Source organism: Lissotriton vulgaris, unplaced genomic scaffold, assembly GCF_964263255.1.
Source record: "Lissotriton vulgaris unplaced genomic scaffold, aLisVul1.2 SCAFFOLD_431, whole genome shotgun sequence".
In the NCBI taxonomy this organism is placed as follows: Eukaryota; Metazoa; Chordata; class Amphibia; order Caudata; family Salamandridae; genus Lissotriton; species Lissotriton vulgaris.
In genome coordinates, this window is record NW_028241894.1 from 919865 (window position 1) to 938438 (window position 18574).

At 47.9% G+C, this 18574-nt stretch overlaps 1 protein-coding gene across 1 annotated transcript in view; it reads left to right on the top strand.

The window, feature by feature from the left end:
* Positions 1-18574, top strand: part of LOC147669866 (meiotic nuclear division protein 1 homolog) — a 454217-nt gene that overhangs the window by 352505 nt on the left and 83138 nt on the right. Inside the window, exon 6 of the mRNA XM_086948189.1 lies at positions 1783-1897. Coding sequence (XP_086804315.1) covers positions 1783-1897 — 115 coding nt within the window. The remainder of the gene's footprint in view (positions 1-1782; positions 1898-18574) is intronic.

The following is an 18574-nucleotide window of genomic DNA, read 5'->3' on the forward strand; positions in this document are numbered from 1 at the left end:
ATACCTGGGGATAACCCTCAATGAAAACTTAACGTGGTCGGCACACCAGTCAAAAGCAAACATCAAATTGCCACAGTTGGCGGGTGGTACTATGAGAATAGCGAGCAAATCACCCTACAGTCCACTCATCCCTGTTATCCAAATCTATAAGGCACAGGCCCGGGGGGTGTCACATATGGGGGCGAGTTGTGGGGTCATATTCCATCGCCAAAATTATTGACCACCGAGAACAAATTCCTGAGGCAGATTACTGCTCTTCCGTTGAGTACTCCAATTCTGCCCCTTAGGCTGGATATGGGCCTCCGGCCCATAACGGAGGAGCTGGGGCTCAAACCATTAGCATTCTGGCGACGCCTATGGAGCAGTCCAGACCTCTCAACTTATAGAGCTTAGCTACAGGAATTTCTATTGTTGCCCAACGCCACTAGAACACCTTGGTTAAACTATATCAAGAGAACTTCCGAGGCAATTGGTCTTCCTGAACTATGGTCGGATCCAGCAAGCACAAGTAACAGGACCCCCAGAAAGGTGCTATCTAGAGCCTATTACGATCTAATGCTCTCCCGAGCTGTTGAAGGCACCCGTGATGGATCACTGACCAATCAATTTATAAAAATTAAAGACTCCTACCAACTGGAAAGTGTCCTAGATGCCATGACTCCGGTATTAACTAGGAAATTATTCCTGCAATGGAGATATGGGACTCTTCCCCTGGCATCTTTTACAGCAACATGGTCTTGTCGCCCTCCCACAGAAATCTGCCCTGCATGTGCCCACACAAAGGAGAATGATGTACATGTGGTCTTTTTCTGTCGAGCCTATGAGAAGAGCAGGAAATACTGGCTCGTCCCTTTGCTTAAAAACATGGGATTCAGAACGTTTTTACCCGCTTACAGAGTTTTAAAGACAGACTTAGCCCCATCTACTGTATTTGCTCTATCTAAATTTTTAACTGCAATGTGGTACGCCCGAAATCGCTGCATTAAGAGACTTGGCGACTCTGGACAGACTTGAATTCCCGGCACACCACTTTCTATTTTGATCACTAATGTTGTTTAATGCGTTTTTAACCATAAAATGAAATATTCTGTGATGCTATGTATATCTTTTATGATCATGTGATCGAAATAAAGATTTTTTAAATGAAAAACAATTCAATGGACCACTTTATTTAAAAAGTGATCCCAGTTGGCTTATTTTGAAGATGGGCACTATATTTCTTACTCCCAATCTGTTTAGTTGTTGGAAGGGGACATTAGCACCCAGTCTGGTGTGTCAATTCCCATATCCAGTTGTCCACAGCACGTTCGCAGGCAATGTCAGTGGTAGGCTAGTCTGAAGAGTTAAATTGTCTAGAGTTTTCTGAACATTATGTGGTAGGCAGGTCAGCAGAGCTTTGGTGCGTGCGCTTACCAGAAATCAATGATATTTGTTTTGGCATCTAGTTGAGCAACGATGCATCAAAGAAACGGTGGTAAGAATAGCATGCACCCATGATATAGTGCTAAAATGTAATGCCTGCCTCTGGCTGTTCCGGAGAATCATGTGATAGTACCCTTTGAGAAGCTAAATGTCTCATTTATACTGCCCTACATTACAAACCAAGAGCTTAAGTGACTTAATAACGATTTGCCATCTGTAAATATACTACTCTGTATTCTGACACCACCCAGTGTGTCTTAGGCTACCTATGGGATGACGTAAATGCAATTGTTGTATGTACAAAATGCCCATTTCGCGTGTGAAACTCTTTGTCTCATTGCTTATGCAATCGTGTTACAGGAAGAACGTGCAGCGCTCGTGAAAGAACTTGCAGCGCTCCGACAGCAAAAAGAACAGCTGCAGGCAGAAGTGGAAAAATACAAAGAGTGTGACCCAGATGTGGTTGAAGAAATACGTAAGTTCTAGCTAGTTCAATCGAATGTTATTGCATGTTTGTGTAAGTAACAGTTTTTCAGCGAGCCTTAAACGCGATATACAGATAAACAAGAGAGGCATTAACGTCTCGTCAGATCACTTGTGGTTTCCACCCGTCATGCACTGTTCTCTTTTTCAGACACCTCTGACGCAGCGCCAAGTTCACCAGCGCGCGATGTGTTTAACAATGGCTGACATGCCGTACAAATAGAAAGGCTTTGAGTCCATAAGCACCCTCCTCCGGATAATTGATTGATACTCAAAAGGCTCTGCAGCTTTCCAGTAGGGACTAAATCCTGTAATTAGCTGCGCGGCTAAACATAGGATGAATGAGAGGTATAATTGGTTTCCGCTCATCGGCTTCGCTTTCACTGCTGGCTGGGGGCTGGGGTTTGAAAATACTGAAAGCCGTCTGCTTTACACTTCACTGGCCCAGGTGTATCTCGACAAGCCAGTGAAGCCACATATTTACGTCGTATACTAACTGAAGCATGTATTGTCTTTATCACTATGTTGACGTTGGGCGCCCCCCTTCAGTTAATCGAGCCCTCTTAACGCCTGCGCAACTTTAGTTCGATATGTTGTTTTCCTCATGTGAGGTATTTTAATTCCGTTTTGCCCTCGTCACAGTTTCTGTGCTGAAAACTTCCCTGGGGAGGGGTCGTCACGAAAAGGCAACCCTTTGTGGTGGCTCACAAAGCCTGCTTGACAAATCCTCTATGTTTCCATATATTCACCATTTCGGCAGTATCGGAAAAGGATTATTTAAGAGATGCAGCTTAGTATAAGCAGAAATTGGCATTGGGGCATTCAAGTAAATTTGGGTTTGCGCACTACCCATGTTCAATCAATCAATCAATCAATCAAAGCATTTATATAGCGCACTACTCACCCAGAGGGTCTCAAGGCGCTGGGGGGGGGGGGGGGGGGGGGGGGGGGGTCCGCTACTGCTCGAACAGCCAGGTCTTGAGTTGCTTCCTGAAGGCGAGGTGGTCCTGGGTCAGGCGGAGGTGGGTCGGGAGGGAGGAGTTCCAAGTCTTGGCGGCGAGGTAGGAGAAGGACCGTCCCCCTGTGGTGGCTCTTCAGATGCGGGGGACGGCGGCGAGGGCGTGGCCGGTCGATCGAAGCTGGCGTTTGGGAGCGTAGAAGTTGAGGCGGCTGTTGAGGTAAATAGTGGTAAATAGTTTTCTAAATTTTCTGAAAGCAGTTATATCAGGATAAGACAAATTTATGTGCCACTGTGTAATTATAGTTAGGACAACATTTCCATAGGGAATTGATTTTTTGGTTTGATAATAACTTGGGTGGTGTTTGACAAATCTTCACAAAACCTTCAGGAAAAACAGTCTCATTCACCTCAGATTCTTACTGGAAAGTTTCGGGGTAATATGTTAAGCATGGGGCAGAGAAAACGGGTAGTGCGAGGGGTCCCAAAACACACTTTCCCCATGCAGTTTTGCAAGGGAAAATTGAACAGCGATACCGCAAAAACTGCTGAATGGAATTACACCAAATTTAGTAGAAAGCTAGACCTTGATCCAGAAAGCAAACTTTTTGTGATTTGGTATAATAACGTTCAGTAGTTTATGAGAAATGAAGGCTTAAAATGTATGTATATATTGTATTGTAATTGCATTTGTATAGCGCTTACTACCCCTGATGAGGCGTCAAAAAGTTTTTTCGGCGAGTAGCACATTATTCCGGGACTCATAGAAGATTAGTGCTGAATTAGTATAGTGAAACATGCAAGTACATTTTAAGTGGTGGATATGTTAGTCAGTTTTTTGGATTCGGAAGGATAGCAGAAGAATAGAAGAGGAAAGATGGTTTGTATTTATATAGCGCTTCTAACCCCTGATGGGGTGTTGAATCGCTTTTTTTGGCAAGTAGCACGCTACTCTGGAAAACCATAAAGGATTAGTGGTGAATTAGTATGGTGAAATATGAAATTAATTTGCGTGGTGGATATTAGTCAGTTATTTGGAGTGAGAAGGATAGCGGAGAGATAGAAGGGAAAGAAAGCTTTGCTTTCATATAGCGCTTGCTAATGGGGTGTTGAAGCACTTTTCTGGCGAAAAGCAGGCTACTCCGGAACCCTTAAAGGATTAAGGTTGAAAATTTGTATAGTGAAATATGAAGTAATTTGAGTGGTGGAATTGTTAGTCAGTTATTTGAGTTGGGGAGGGGTAAAAAGTTTGCATTTATATAGCGCTTGTAACCCTGATGAGGTGTTGAAACGATTTGTTAGTGAGTGACACGCTACCCTGGAACCCATAAAGATTAGTGGTGAATTAGTATAGTGGAATATGGAATTAGAGAAGTGAACATGTTAGTCTGTTATTTTGATTGAAAAGGATAGTGGCGGGATAGAAGAGTGAAGGATTTTGGATGAGTAAAAAGGGTTTTTGGAGGGGAAGCGTCAGAGAGATGAGTTTTGAAAGGTTTGTTTTTTGCGGATCGGTATGGTAAAATTGGTGTCAGATGATGCAAGGAGGGGTATATTAGGAGAGAGTCAAGAAAGGGTTATTTTGGGGAACATAGTAGTGGTATGGGGTTTGGGATAAATGAGAGAGTGGGTGTAGAGGATATAATGATAGATGTATAGGATAAGAAATATGGTAGTGAATTGGAAAGAGTAGTAGAAAGAAGTTTGAGATGGGTCAGAAATTTGGGCTAGAAAATATATTGAGAGAAGTATAGGCTGAGAAATAGGGTAATGCTAAATTAAAAAAGTGATAAATATATAGATCGATAAGTACATTGAAAGTATATAGATGCATAAAGGAGTTAAGTATATGCAGATTAAAGATATTCATAGAAGTGCAGGATGAGAAATGGGGTAGTGCATTGGATATGCTTTTTCAGGAGAAAAGTAACAGACACACAGATCCAAGTACATGGAGGTACATAGAGACATAGAGCATCTATGGACCCAATAGATCGAAAGGTAACATATGATTGGCTGCCACAACATCAACAAGGATTTTTTGCTAAACTCCTCCTCTATACTGCAAAAAGAATACTAAAACAATGGGGGGGTGGGGGGGGGGCAGGGTAGGGATACCCTGCTACCCTAGGCTTGGTGGGAGGGTGGCCAAATAAAACATTTTTTCGGGGGCTCGGTGCAAGTAATAATTTTGGGGAGGCGGGCATATACCCCCCAAACCATTTTAATGCCCTGGGGACCGCCATCCTTCAGGGCTGCATTAATTGTAATGGAGGAGGGGGTATGCAGCCCCCACCCCATATCCTGAGCAAATGTAAGGACCCGGGCTTCCCATCCTCTGGGGCCGATTTGAGTTATATTGGAAGGCGGCCATGTGACAACCCTCCCAAGCCATAATATGTTCCTGGGGTCCTGGGGACCCGTACCCCGGGGCGGAATTAATTTTTTTAATTGGGAGGGGCATGTGCCCCGAGCCATAACATAGCTCCGTAAATGCCATCCTCCAGGGCCAAAGCATTGAGGTTGGGAGGCATGAGGCCTCCCTTCCCGAGCCATCCAATGGCCCCGGTGACCCTATCCCCTGGAGCCAGATGAGTGTGTAGGGACCCCATCCCCAGGGACACTGTATGGGCAAGGAATGCAAATCTAATTCCCTGCCAGCTCTCTCCCAGGCAGAGAACACAGATTTGCTCTTGCCCAACGGGGGGAGAGAAAAATGCTGGGCAGGGACTAAGCAACAGAACCAGCTTCATCACACCCTGAAAGATGTGGATGCTCTGAGTTGCACCGGGCCACCCACGAAAAAAATGGTTGGTTCCCACTGCCACCCTTAATGGGTGCTGGCTGAGCAGCCGGCCGGGGATCATGGAGCTCCCCCTTTGGCCCCAATGTGTACATAGTGTGTGTGTGACCCGGGTGGAAACGGGAAACCTAAAAAAAAATACAAAAAAATGCCTCTCATGTATTAGTCACTGCTCCAGGTATGAAGCGCCCAATAATCAGGGCAACTGTAACTATGCAATTCTGCAGCCACTGCTTTATTCGCATAGTTATGGATTTGCTACATAATCCATCATCTGCTGCATAATCAACTGATTTTAACAAAAAAACCTATTTCTAGCTCAAACATATCAAAGGTTACTAAAAATGCGGCAACGTGTTCGCACACAGTGAACTACTCTTCGCAACAGTTAGCTTGTCAGCTTTCATTTGCTTATTTCTGTGTTTAGTTGTTAAACTGATACTAATAACGTGAACTCTTTGCCCAGACAGTATTACAATAAGTAAAAAATGACAAAATAATGAATGCTATCAAAAAAGATGTCACATAATTTGGCTTTTCTTGTCGCAACTATAGTCAACCCTACTGCATAATTTGGTGCTCACCTGCTGCGTAATTCCTGTGGCACTGTCTATAATGCCCTGTGAGGTCTTTTCAATGATATTTTTTGATCCTGGTGTTGCCCCTAGTAGGGTCACCACAATGAATTTTATTTTAATGTTGTTGAGGGCTGCAGGTAGCACAGCAGCCCCCCCAACTACATTAAAAAAACACAGTAAGTCCCCGGGGTCATTGATGACGCCAGGAAAGCTTACAATAATATTTTTAAGCACTTCAATCTAGATCTGCATTCTGTTCAGCTAGGGTGCAAAGACCCCTTGTGGTTGGTTCTCTAACTTAATGTTTTAGCCTAAAAAAAGTTTTAAAAAAAAATCCGACCGATCTATAGTTATTCCTTTTAAAAGAAATGTTTTACTTAAAAGTTTTATGACAATAAGTATTATTAAGCAGTGCACTGCGTGTATTTATAAAATATGTTGTGTTATAATTATTGATGACTTTCTAAAAAAGTCAATGTCTGCTTTATATGTGTTGATATGCCCACCTCCTTATAAGGCCAATAGGACCGCCTTTTATATTTATATATTTCAGAAAGGGGTTGGGTGCCTGCTTGAATTGGATGCAGGGCCTGCTTGTAAAAAAAAAACCTGTGTCTAACCCCACGTGTTCCCGGCCAGAGGCCCTGTGTGGTGGCGGGGATTTGGCGCAGAATTGTCCACAGGCCAAGGTAGGGATACCCTGACCCTTCTAGCCCTTTTGGGGAACGTCCCAGTGGGACCCCCTCACCGATGCCAAAATGATTTTATAAAAATATTTAATGGTCCAATAGTACCCCAGCTGGACCACAATTGTATATATTTTTTTTAACAGAGGGCGACGTGCCCTTTTTAAAATTAAAATCTCCCCAGGTGGGCAAGGTTTCTGGGGGTCAGCGCTATATATAATTTTGTGTATATTTATTAAACTCCGGAGGGGGAAATGTGGCGGATATAATGGCCCTGTGGACCAATTCCCCAGGACACAAAAATTTATTTATTTACTTTTCCCCTTCTCACGCACGTGCAAGCAGGGATGCTAGATTGAAAGAAAAGTTGCTAGCTGGGCAGGAGCACACAGCAGAGTGGGCATCTCCCTCCAGAACCTGAGGTTGTCTTCCATTCAGTGAATCTTGGTAATGGTATCAAGTAATGTGAATCGAAATTTGCCTAGCTTACGTAACGGTAAGTTTCAATTCTATTAAGGACACGGAGGCGAGGATTGTGCTATATCTTCCTTCGCTTTATTAACATAAAGACTCCACAGCAGCTTAGGAAAAGATATAATAAGAACAAAAAAATGCTTTAAACATAAAGCATTGACGTAATGTTCAACAAAAAATAAACAACAACTCCCAAGAGTCTCTTTGCGTAACAATAGTCCATAGTCCTTTCACACTGTCCATTATCACTATATAACCGGACTTCTCATCATCTTCCTCCTCTTTCTTCGCGCAGATCACGCTTGAGCCTCATTGGTCCTGTTTAGCACCGTCGTTGCCTGTCAAAAAAGGAACAGCATCAGCGAGGTGGCCCAGGAATGCGACAACAAGGCGAGGAGCATTCAGTGATTAACACAGTACTGAAAATGTAAAGGAAAACGCTTTACTTACTGCCATACGGGTGGGTAGAGACACCACTGTGGCCTGGGTGGGATAATCCTCGCCTCCGTGTCCTTAATAGAATTGAAACTTACCGTTACGTAAGCTAGGCAAATTTCGATTCTATGTCAGGACCGGAGGCTTCAGATTATGCTAGTTTAAAGCTTACTTACCACCAACTGAGCTAAATCCACCACCGGCTTAAAATAAAACCTCTTGAAGGTGGAATCCGAGGACCAATCCGCAGCTCGCATTAGGTCCTCCAGACGAGCACCCACCGAGAATGCCTTAGAGGCCATGGCCCCCCTGGCGGAGTGTGCTCCAAAGAGAGAAGTATTGATGCCCGCTTCTTGCATGACCCATCGCACCCACCGAGCAATAGTGGGGGAGGAGACAGCTTTGTGTGGCTTCCGCAGGGCAATCAACAACTGACGCTCGCCCGGAGGGCGCAGATCCAAGGTCAGGTCCTCATATGCTTTGAGGCATCGCACAACACACAACTTAGGAGTGTCAGTAAAGGCTGGATAAGAAATGGAACGCGACGACGTCTTAGTACGTCGGCCCACGGTAAAAGTAACCCCATCTGGGGAAAAAATGCGTGCAGAGACATCCAGCGCGCGCACGTCCGAGACGCGCCTACAAGAGACCAGACATAACAACATGGCCAACTTCGCCGACAGCTCATTAAGAGACAGATAAGAATTGGCTGGCCACGACAGGAACAAATTCAGAACCAAATTGACGTCCCAAAGGACGGAGTACCTGGGTTCTGGCGGCAGTGCGAGGCGAACAGCTCGCAGAAGCCGGCACACAAAAGGATGTTCCCCTACCGGACGGCCATCGATATTATCATGGCCCGCAGAAATCGCCGACCGGAAAGCATTGATCGTCCTATACGCTAGACCCTTGTCGGCCAAATGTGCCAGGAAATTCAGCACGGGAACAAGGCCTGCGACCATGGGATCCAGATCCCTTCGTAAACACCAACGCATCCACTTAAGCCAAGCGGATCTGTAACGCTTCGTCGTACTATCGGCCCATGCTTTGGAGAGCAAGTGCTCAGCTGACCCCGAAAGGCCTGGGAGCGCCCAGCGTCTCCTGAGAGCCTCCACGCCACGAGGTGGAGAGTGTTCTGCATGACGAGAGGGTGAGGTTCCTGATCCGGGTTCGTCAGGAGCAGAGGAAACAGGGGGAGTAGGATTGGAAAATCCCAAGAAAGTTCCAGAAGAACCGGAAACCATACTTGAGACCTCCACAGCGGTGTAACCAACACCAGCTCCGCACCCTGGCGGCGTATTTGAGCCGCCGTTCGCATGATCATGGAGAACGGGGGAAACGCAAACGGCTGTTCCCGACTCCAATCCTGCAAGAACGCATCCGTGGCCTCCGCTAGAGGGTCCGGCCTCCAGCTGTAAAACCGCGGCAGCTGGTGGTCGAGACGGGACGCAAAGAGGTCCACCGAGAAGGGGCCCCAGAGGGAGTGTAGCTACCGGAAGACTTCCGGATCCAGTTTCCACTGGCTGGCGTCCCTGAGATGTCGAGAGTGCCAATCCGCTACCTGATTGCACTGGCCTGGCAGATACTCCGCCGTCACCGCAATGTGACGAGACAGGCAATAATCCCAGAAGTCCTTCGCTAAGTCCGCCAAGGCGCGGGAACGAGGACCTCCCAGGTGGTTCACATACCGAACCGCCGAAATATTGTCCATCCGTAACAGGACACAAGCCTTGACCGAATCTTTGGTCCAACAGCGAACTGCGAAGGAGCCCGCCAGGAGCTCCAAACAATTGATATGCAATTGTTGTTCTTCTGACGACCAGGCGCCGCCGGTGGAAAAATCCCCGCACCGGGCGCCCCAACCCGACCTGCTGGCGTCGGACTCTATGATCAGGTCCGGAGCCGAACCGAAGATCGCTCGACCATTCCATGCCTCCATGTGAGACAGCCACCACGACATTTCCTCCTTCACCTCGTCCGTGAGGGGAACCCACTGATCGTAACTCATCCCACGGCGCAGATGCTGCGCCTTCAAGCGTTGAAGAGCCCTGTAGTGCAGCGGGCCTGGGAAAATCGCCTGGATGGAGGACGAGAGAAGGCCCACCACCTTGGCGATATGACGCAGTGACGTACGATCCCTTGCGATCGTCTGCCGAAGCAGGTGTCGTATCTTCGCGACCTTCCGACCCGGCAGGCTCAAGACCGCCTGCACCGAGTCCACCACGAAACCCAAAAAGGTGATCTGCTGAGTGGGAACCAAAACTGACTTGGAGCCGTTGATGACGAACCCTAGTCTCTGAAGCAGGCCGACAGCTTGACGCAGCTGGCCCGCCAGCACCTCCGGGCACTGCCCCATGAGGAGGATGTCGTCTAAGTATACTAGCATCCGGATCCCCTGACTTCTGAGAAACTCCACCACCGGGTGGAGGACCTTCGTGAAGCACCACGGGGCCGAAGAAAGACCGAACGGCAGGGCGGTGAATTCGAACACCTTGCCGTCCCACAGGAATTGCAGGAAGCGACGATGAGGGGGGTGGATGGGAACGACCAAGTAGGCATCCTTGAGATCCAGTCGCACCATCCAATCCCGGGGGAGGAGCACGTCTCGAAGGAGGTGGATCCCCTCCATCTTGAAGTGACGGTAGACCAACCACCCATTGAACTCTTTGAGATTGATCACAGGCCTCTTGCCCCCATCCGTCTTGTCTACTAAGAAGACGTTGCTGAGGAACCCATGTGGGTGGCGCGTTGATAGACGGATGGCTCCCTTGCGCAGCAAGTCCGAGACCTCTCCGTCTATCAATCGCGCGTCGGAATCTGAAAAAACCATCGGGCGCGGGGGCCTCGCCTGAGTTGGCTGGTCGTAAAACTCGATATGGAAACCTCTTACAGTTTGCAAAACCCAAGCGTCGGCAGTGAGCAATTCCCACTCCCCGTAAAAGCTTGCCAGCCGCCCCCCAATCGGAACCCGATCCAAGCAAAGTACACTTACCGGGGGCATTTCCTTGTCCGGGGTTCTTCTTGAACCCTCTGCCACCATAGCGCTGTCCCCTCGTGGGGTAGAAGTTGGTGTAGTTGGCTGAGGTCTGGTAATGACCTCTTCCGGAGCCTTGTCCTCTGTTGTTGGTCTGCTGACCCCGGCCGATCGCGCGGCCCCTGCCGCGACCGGCCCCTCCAGAAAAACGCTGGTGGAACACTTTCTTGATGCTGGACTGAGCCTTGTCCAGCGACGTGAACGTATTCACGAATTTTCCCAGCTCGCGGATGAAAGGCTCGCCGAAGAGGCCACCCTGAGCCACAGCACCTGCCTCCGACGAGGCCAGGTCCCCCAGCTTCGGATCCAGCTTGATCAGGAGCGAACGCCGCCTCTCCGTGGACAGGGCACAGTTGGCGTTGCCCAAGAATACGATCACCCTCTGGGCCCAGTTGGAGAGCACCTCCGGTGAAATGGCGGTGCCATTCGCTCGAGCCTCCTCCGCCATATCGAGGATCTTCGTGGCGGGCCCGACCGCATCCAACAATTTGTCCTGGCAAGCCCGCCAGGACCGATCGATCCCTTTCCTGGGGTCCTTCATAAATTTTGCCAGGAAGGTGGCCATCTTGGGGTCCAATTTTGGTGTCATGGCCACTTTCCCTTCCAGAGTAGGCCGAGGGCATTCCCCACGCAGGCAACCCCTCGCCTCCTTTTCCAGGGGCTTGCGCAGCCTGCCCGCGACAAACTTCGCCACCGTCTCCCCTGGGGCCCAGGCCGCGGATCGGGGGTGGACGATTTCGTCCGGGTCCAGCATGCCCGACTCGTCCCGGGGCATCTCCTTCGCTGAAGGTGTCGGAAGCCAAGAACGGGTCGACTCCCCGTCGTCATCCGTGTCCGGAGAGTCGTAGATCGTGGAGGCGGGCGCCGTAGACACGTCGCCAGAAGTGCCAGGGTCCACCAAGGGTGCAGGGGGCACCGCTGACGCCTTGGCCAGGAAGGCGTCACGAAGACGCTCGAAAGCGCCCCTGTCCACGCCTTGGGCCTCCGATGAAGGTCCCTCCTCACGAGGTCTCTTCGGAGCGGGTGGCAACCCGCCGGACGTCCCCGGGAGTTCGGGGGACGGAGGCACATGCGCCGCTGCCAGCTTCGCGCACTCTTCCACGATGCGGGCGGAAAGGCGGTCCTCCATGGGCCCTACCACCTCCGTCACGCAACGATAGATGGAATTGTCCACCGCCTGATAAAACTCGTCATCCTGCAGATAGGGGCAGGCTTCTTCATCGTATTCCCCTTCCATCTCGGAACCAAGGGCAAATGCGGGGCACCCAAGAGGGCGGCAACCGAGAAAGTTCTCGAATGTGGGCAGGCCAAGCGGCTGCGATCACGTTTTGGGCCAGCTGACGTGGCAGGTGGGCTGCACCAACCCCCAAGCGCGCAGACCCTCCTCGCCGGGACCGGGTCTACGTACCCCTCAAGCGCGCTAGGCCACACATGGGTAAAGAGGTGCACAGATCTCGCCCGAAGGCGATTCACGCGGTCAGAACCGCTATACAGACCCCAGTGGGCGTCAAAAGTGGGCAAAAGTACAGACCCGGATCACCAGGTGTCAGAGGGGTACGCGAGGGTCGGCCCCTGCGCAAGCAGACTCCATGGCGCGGCTCCTTGTACTGCGGAGGCGCGCCGGAGGGTCGGCGAGATGACAGGCCGCCCCCTTGCGGTCTATGTACACACCGCACACAAGTGGGAATAAAGTCGCGTAGGAACGAAGAACGTTCCCGCAACTGGGGACTCTGTAAGGGAATAAACCATGCAAGGAGTCCCCCAACGATCGTACACAAGACAATCAATCACAATGAAAAGAAAACATATAGAAAAGCACTTATCTGGCTGCGGGAGCAGCGAAGAAAGAGGGGGAAGATGATGAGAAGTCCGGTTATATAGTGATAATGGACAGTGTGAAAGGACTATGGACTATTGTTACGCAAAGAGACTCTTGGGAGTTGTTGTTTATTTTTTGTTGAACATTACGTCAATGCTTTATGTTTAAAGCATTTTTTTGTTCTTATTATATCTTTTCCTAAGCTGCTGTGGAGTCTTTATGTTAATAAAGCGAAGGAAGATATAGCATAATCTGAAGCCTCCGGTCCTGACATAGAATCCCATACATTTTTAAAACACTGAGTTTCAAAGGAAAACCTACTGTAATGTGTAGTTTTATAAGAAGGTGTATGTAAAGGGGAGGTAAAAAGTCAGAAATGTAGAGTTACATTTTTATTTGAAGTACTTTGTCAAAGTTCAAGTTTCACTGTACCAGGTATTGGTATCACAAAACCACAACATGCCAGTCTCAGCCATGCCATTTTTTCTGGGTCCACGTAGGTTTTACAAATCCCTTTAGATCATTGCAAAGGTTTGATTGGTTTCTTAGTGTGTATTCATCCTCATTCAAATAGGCATATAGTAGGGGATTTTGGAGCCAGATTGGAAAAATGAGCAAGTAACACTGAGTTTTATTTATTTTGAAAACCTTAGAAAAACGACCTTCTTCGTTAATGTCCATACTTGAAAATTCCCAGTGGCTTATGATTAGTAAACTTATGTTATAGGGCCTTCGCTACTGCGATTGCTGAACAAAAGGTTTATTTTGTATATCTTTTTATTAACAAAATAGCAAAGAAAATGAAAGGACATCGGGTGAGTTAACAGTTATATCTTGGTCAAGAATACAATGTCATTTAACAGAATTATAAAGCAAATATGTCAATATGGATCACAGGGATTCTGGCGCTTCCACCTCTATTCGTCTCGCCGGAGGCACACACATCTCTCCTCGATAACTATTCCAGGCTCCCCACACCTTTCCCCATTTTGCAGGACAACCCCTGGCCACATACACTGACTTCTCCCTGAACATACACCAATGCAGGTCCTCCGCCCATTTGGCTACCCGGGGTGGCTGGCTGGCCCCCCACAATTGCGCAATATTTCTCTTTGCTACCATACACGCCAGTGTCACCCATTGCTTCCCATACGTGTTCAAGTCCTTGGGTTCACACACATTCAGTATACACCTCCGTGCATATCTCCACCCCCAAGGCGACTCGCATCTTCTCGTGAATCTTCTTCTAATATTCCTGTACTTCCGCGCAGTGCCACAAAATATGCATGAAGGTGCCCAGCTCTCCACATCCCCTGCGGCACTCCCCACTCTCCATTCGACCCATTCGTACCAGACGAGGCCCTGTAATGTACGACCTATGCAAAATCTTTAGCTGCACCAGTCTAAGTCTCATCTGGATCGCAACTACTCTAGGGGAGGAGACCGCCTCCTTCCAGTCCTCATCGTCGAGCTCCATGCCTTCCGCAATCCTCTGTGTTCTAATAAGCCCAGAGGGTTTTCCATATTATTAATTAGCTTTTTATATATTAATGGGGAGGTATCCATCCAACACTCAGTCCTCCAGGGGAGAGGTCTCTGGAAGCATAGAGTCCACGGGTATGTGTGTGAGGAGAGCATGTCTAATCTGGAGATAACGATAGTACTCACTATCGTGCAGGCTATATTGCTGTTTGAGAGAGTCAAATGTATGTATTGTATCCCCACTCCACACGTCTTTAATCTGTGTGATCCCAATGAGGTACAACCTGTCAAATCCCTTAGATTTCTACAAGCTCCCGAGCTTCTCCGAATTCCATAGGGGGGTAGCCAACGTTAGCTTCCCTTCCCAGGAAAGACATCTATTGGCTGCATGCCACACGTGGACTGCATGCGCCGTGGGACCCGTCAGGAAAACCCGCTGAGGCCTGGCGTTCAGCGCCCTAGTGAAATCGCCACCTGGGGCTTGGCCGCAATCCATGGCATATCCTGGATCCCCTGGGGGTCCCTATATTACCTGGTTCACGGCCGCAAGCTGTGACGCCCAATAATATTTCCGCAGGTCTGGCAGTCCAATCCCTCCGCCATACCAGGGGAGGGTGAGTTTAGAAAATGCTATACGGGGTCTACCGTCCCACAGTAGCTTCCTCTGGAGGGCCTCTATTTCTTTGAAGTAGGACGCCGGCACAGGGTCCATTGTATTTTGGAGTACATACAAAAATCGAGGGAGAGCCAACATCTTAAACAAGACTGCCCTACCCAACAGGGAAAGCGGCAGGGCCTTCAGCGCTCCACGTCCCTTTCAAACCGGTTGAAGGGGAGTCCCGGATTATTGGCGTATCTCAACTTTGTATCAAGTGTAACATAAATACCTAGGTATTTAAACCCAACTGGCTCAATTTGTATAGGGCATGACTGGTGCGTATAACTGGTGGATTGCCCTTGAGGACGAAGAGCATCGATTTCGACCAATTGATCGCAAATCCAGAATATCTCCCATATATGGCGAGCACATCTAGAAATCCGATCAGGGATTCCCTAGTGTTAGTGAAATAGAGCAATATATATCATCGGCATAGATAAAAATGTTATCCTTCCACTCCGGCGTCCACCGCAAGCCACGTATCGTCCGGTCCCATCTGACCCATGCCGCCAGAGGCTCCAATGCTAGAGTGAAGAGAAGCGGGGACAAGGGGCACCCCTGTTTCGTGCCCCTGCTGAAGGGACAGTCTGCCGACCTGCAGTTGTTCACAGCTACTCTGGCCAAGGGATCAGCATACAGTAAACGACCCAACCAACAAACTCCGGACCAAAACTCATCTTCGTCAGCACCACAAACAGATAGGACCACTCGACCCTGTCAAATGCCATAGTGGCATCCAAGGACATCAGCGCCACCGGCTCATGAATCTTCAGGGAACCACCGAGTATCCCATGCAACCTCCGCAGATTGAGAGCTGTGTTTCGGTGTGGCATAAAACCCGACTGATCTGGCTGTACCAAAGAAGTAATTACCTTGACCAATCTAGTCGCAAGGAGCTTCGCCCGCATTTAAGGCTCGGCATTAAGCACTGATATAGGCCTATATGAAGAGCAATGAGTCTTGGGTTTGCCTGCCTTAGAAATAACCACAATATTTGCCATCGGCTGATCATATGGGAGTCGACCTTTCTCTCTACTTTCTGCGAACATGGTTTGAATATACAGGGCGAGTTTATGCGCATTTAATTTATACAGTTCTATAGGGATTCCATTTGGGCTGGTCGCCTTTCCTGATTTTACCTCTCTAATGGCTTGTGCCACCTCGTTGTCAGTGAAAGGGGAGTCTAGATATCCCTTATCCTCCTCCGACAGCTTGGGCATACCAATGTCCCTAATCATGTCGCTGTTTTCCGCCTCTGTATATCCCCCTACTGAGGTATATACTTCTCTATAGTAGTCAGAGAACACATATGCCTCGGCCTGTGGATCCGTAACTACGGCAGTGTCCTTCCCCTGTATCTCAGGCACCAGTCGCGACGCCCACTCCCCACGTTCCAGCCACGCAATCAGTTTACCAGCCTTGTCACCATGTTCATATATGCGACTTTGGGTTGCATTATTTTGAGCAATCGCCCTATATCTGGCTAGGCCCTTATATTCATCCTGCCGGTATTTTAAAAGGTGCAGGTCCATCGGAGCGGCCGTCTCAGCCACTCTTTCTTCCAACCTTATCACTTCTGCTTCTGCCCTCTCAACCTCTGCCTGTAGCTTCTTTTTCTTCCCAACCACCAAGGACAGAATCTCCCCGCGTATCACCGTTTTATAAGCTTCCCACAGGAACTGCGCAGATTCAACCGTGCCCACGTTTTCTTGGAATTAACAATCTGAAATCGTAATAACCTCTTTCTTAGTTTCGGGGTCTTTGAAGTGCTATGCACTGATCAGCGCGACTCTACCCACTGCGGGCTGCCCAAGCCCCACCCTTAACCACATTGGAGAACGGTTGTAAATGCCCCAACCAAGGTATCTTGCCTCTCTGACCGTGGCTGCCTGTGCCACCAGTATCAACACGTAGTCTAGTCTGGACATGCTGCGGTGCATGGCGGACACATGCTTGAAGTGCGTCTGGGTCGGGTTATGTATCCGCCAGCTATCTACATTCCCCATTGTTTCCAGAAAGTCTGAGAGCCATCTGTGAGCCGGCCTAAGTGCTCTCGCAGGGTGTCTATACTTTCAATAGTAATATCTCCTAGGCAACAAAATACCTATCTAGAATCCGGTTTAAACAAAGAAAGTTGATACACAGAGCCTCAGTATACTAACAACAAAGTAGGTAAGAAAATGTATATATTTTTTTTATTTAAAAGTATTACATAAACAATGATATTCCCTTTTTATAAAAACAATGACATTAACACATACACGACACAAAAATCTTACAAAATGACAAATATTTCAATAATGTATAAAAACATGCATCTCAAGGTAGGAAATGTTATGTTATGTTATGTTAGTATTATTTATACAGCGCACAGCTGCCCCAGCAAAGGGGCGTCCTGGCGCTTGAACAAGTGCTAAAACACAACACACGGGGAAAAAGGAAAGAGACGGCTAACCAAGTACAGAAAACAGGAAAGTTTTGATAGCACGCCTAAAGATGGACAAATTGTCCAGAGCTCGAATGTGCACCGGGAGAGAATTCCATAGCCCAGCGGCAAGCACTCAGAAGGAGCGGCCACTCATCCTGCTAAATTTAAAACGAGGGCAGACCGCAAGATGAAGAGCCTCCGATCTCAAGGACCTCGAAGGAACATACAGGGTGAGCAAGTTAGCGAGTGCAGGCGGCGAGGAGAGCTTCATGATTTTAAAGGCCAAACAGAGCGCCTTAAACTTAATTCTTTGCCTAACCGGCAGCCAGTGAAGGGGCAGAAATAGTGCTGGAGACCGAACAGTGCCTGGGAAGACCAACAATGGCCCGCGCCGCAGCGTTCTGTACCCTTTGTAGCCTAAATAACTAGGGTTTTCAAGAATTGTAGTAGAAAAGTTGACACTTTCTGCGTGCGTTTCGGCGTAACACACGCCTTCTTCGGGAGAACCTCTTAAATTTCTAAACATGAACAAAATATGAACATACATAATGTATAACAGTAAAGTACACTGAGGCTGTTAAAATACATTTATGGTGCAATAAAGAGAAGGTGATGTGCTACATAGTTACTCCTCATGTAATTTAAAGGTGGCATAACCCATGAGAAGAGTGGATAATCTGATAGTGCTAGTCTTATCTTTTCTCCAGTGAAACTCAGTAAGGAAAAGAGTGAATTAATAGCCAGACAAAAAATTGTAAGCAGAGCCCAAGAAAAGAAATGGAAATAGAAGATAAAGGGTAACCCATGGTGACAAAAGTCAAGTGAAGTGCAACCAAGTTACCCAGATGACAGAAGCGGGTATAATACCTTACCTCTAATTGATAAAGATAGATCCCTTACGAAGGGCTCAGCAGCATGTTCTGACTAATAAAGACACTTGTTAATACAAGAAAACAAAGGTTGCAATGAACCGTGATGACACACTACCAGATAGAGAAAATTAACGTGACATATTGTAGATAGCTAACTGATGTGGTGACAGTGCGTGGTCGAGGATAAGCGACAGCACGACAAACATGTAACCACAGGAAATCTAAGGGGTTATATAATGCAATCTATCCATAAATCAAGAAAATATGAAAATCAATCTATAAAAAAGACAAATGCAACAGGTATAAATACCTAATCTATAACAATGTATTAAAAATTATTTTGGGGGGAACCGTGTGGATTGTAATGGAGCACTGATATTGCCAATTAATGGAAGAGAGGAGCTATAGTGGATAAATGAAGCCAAAATGAGAAGAAAAAAAC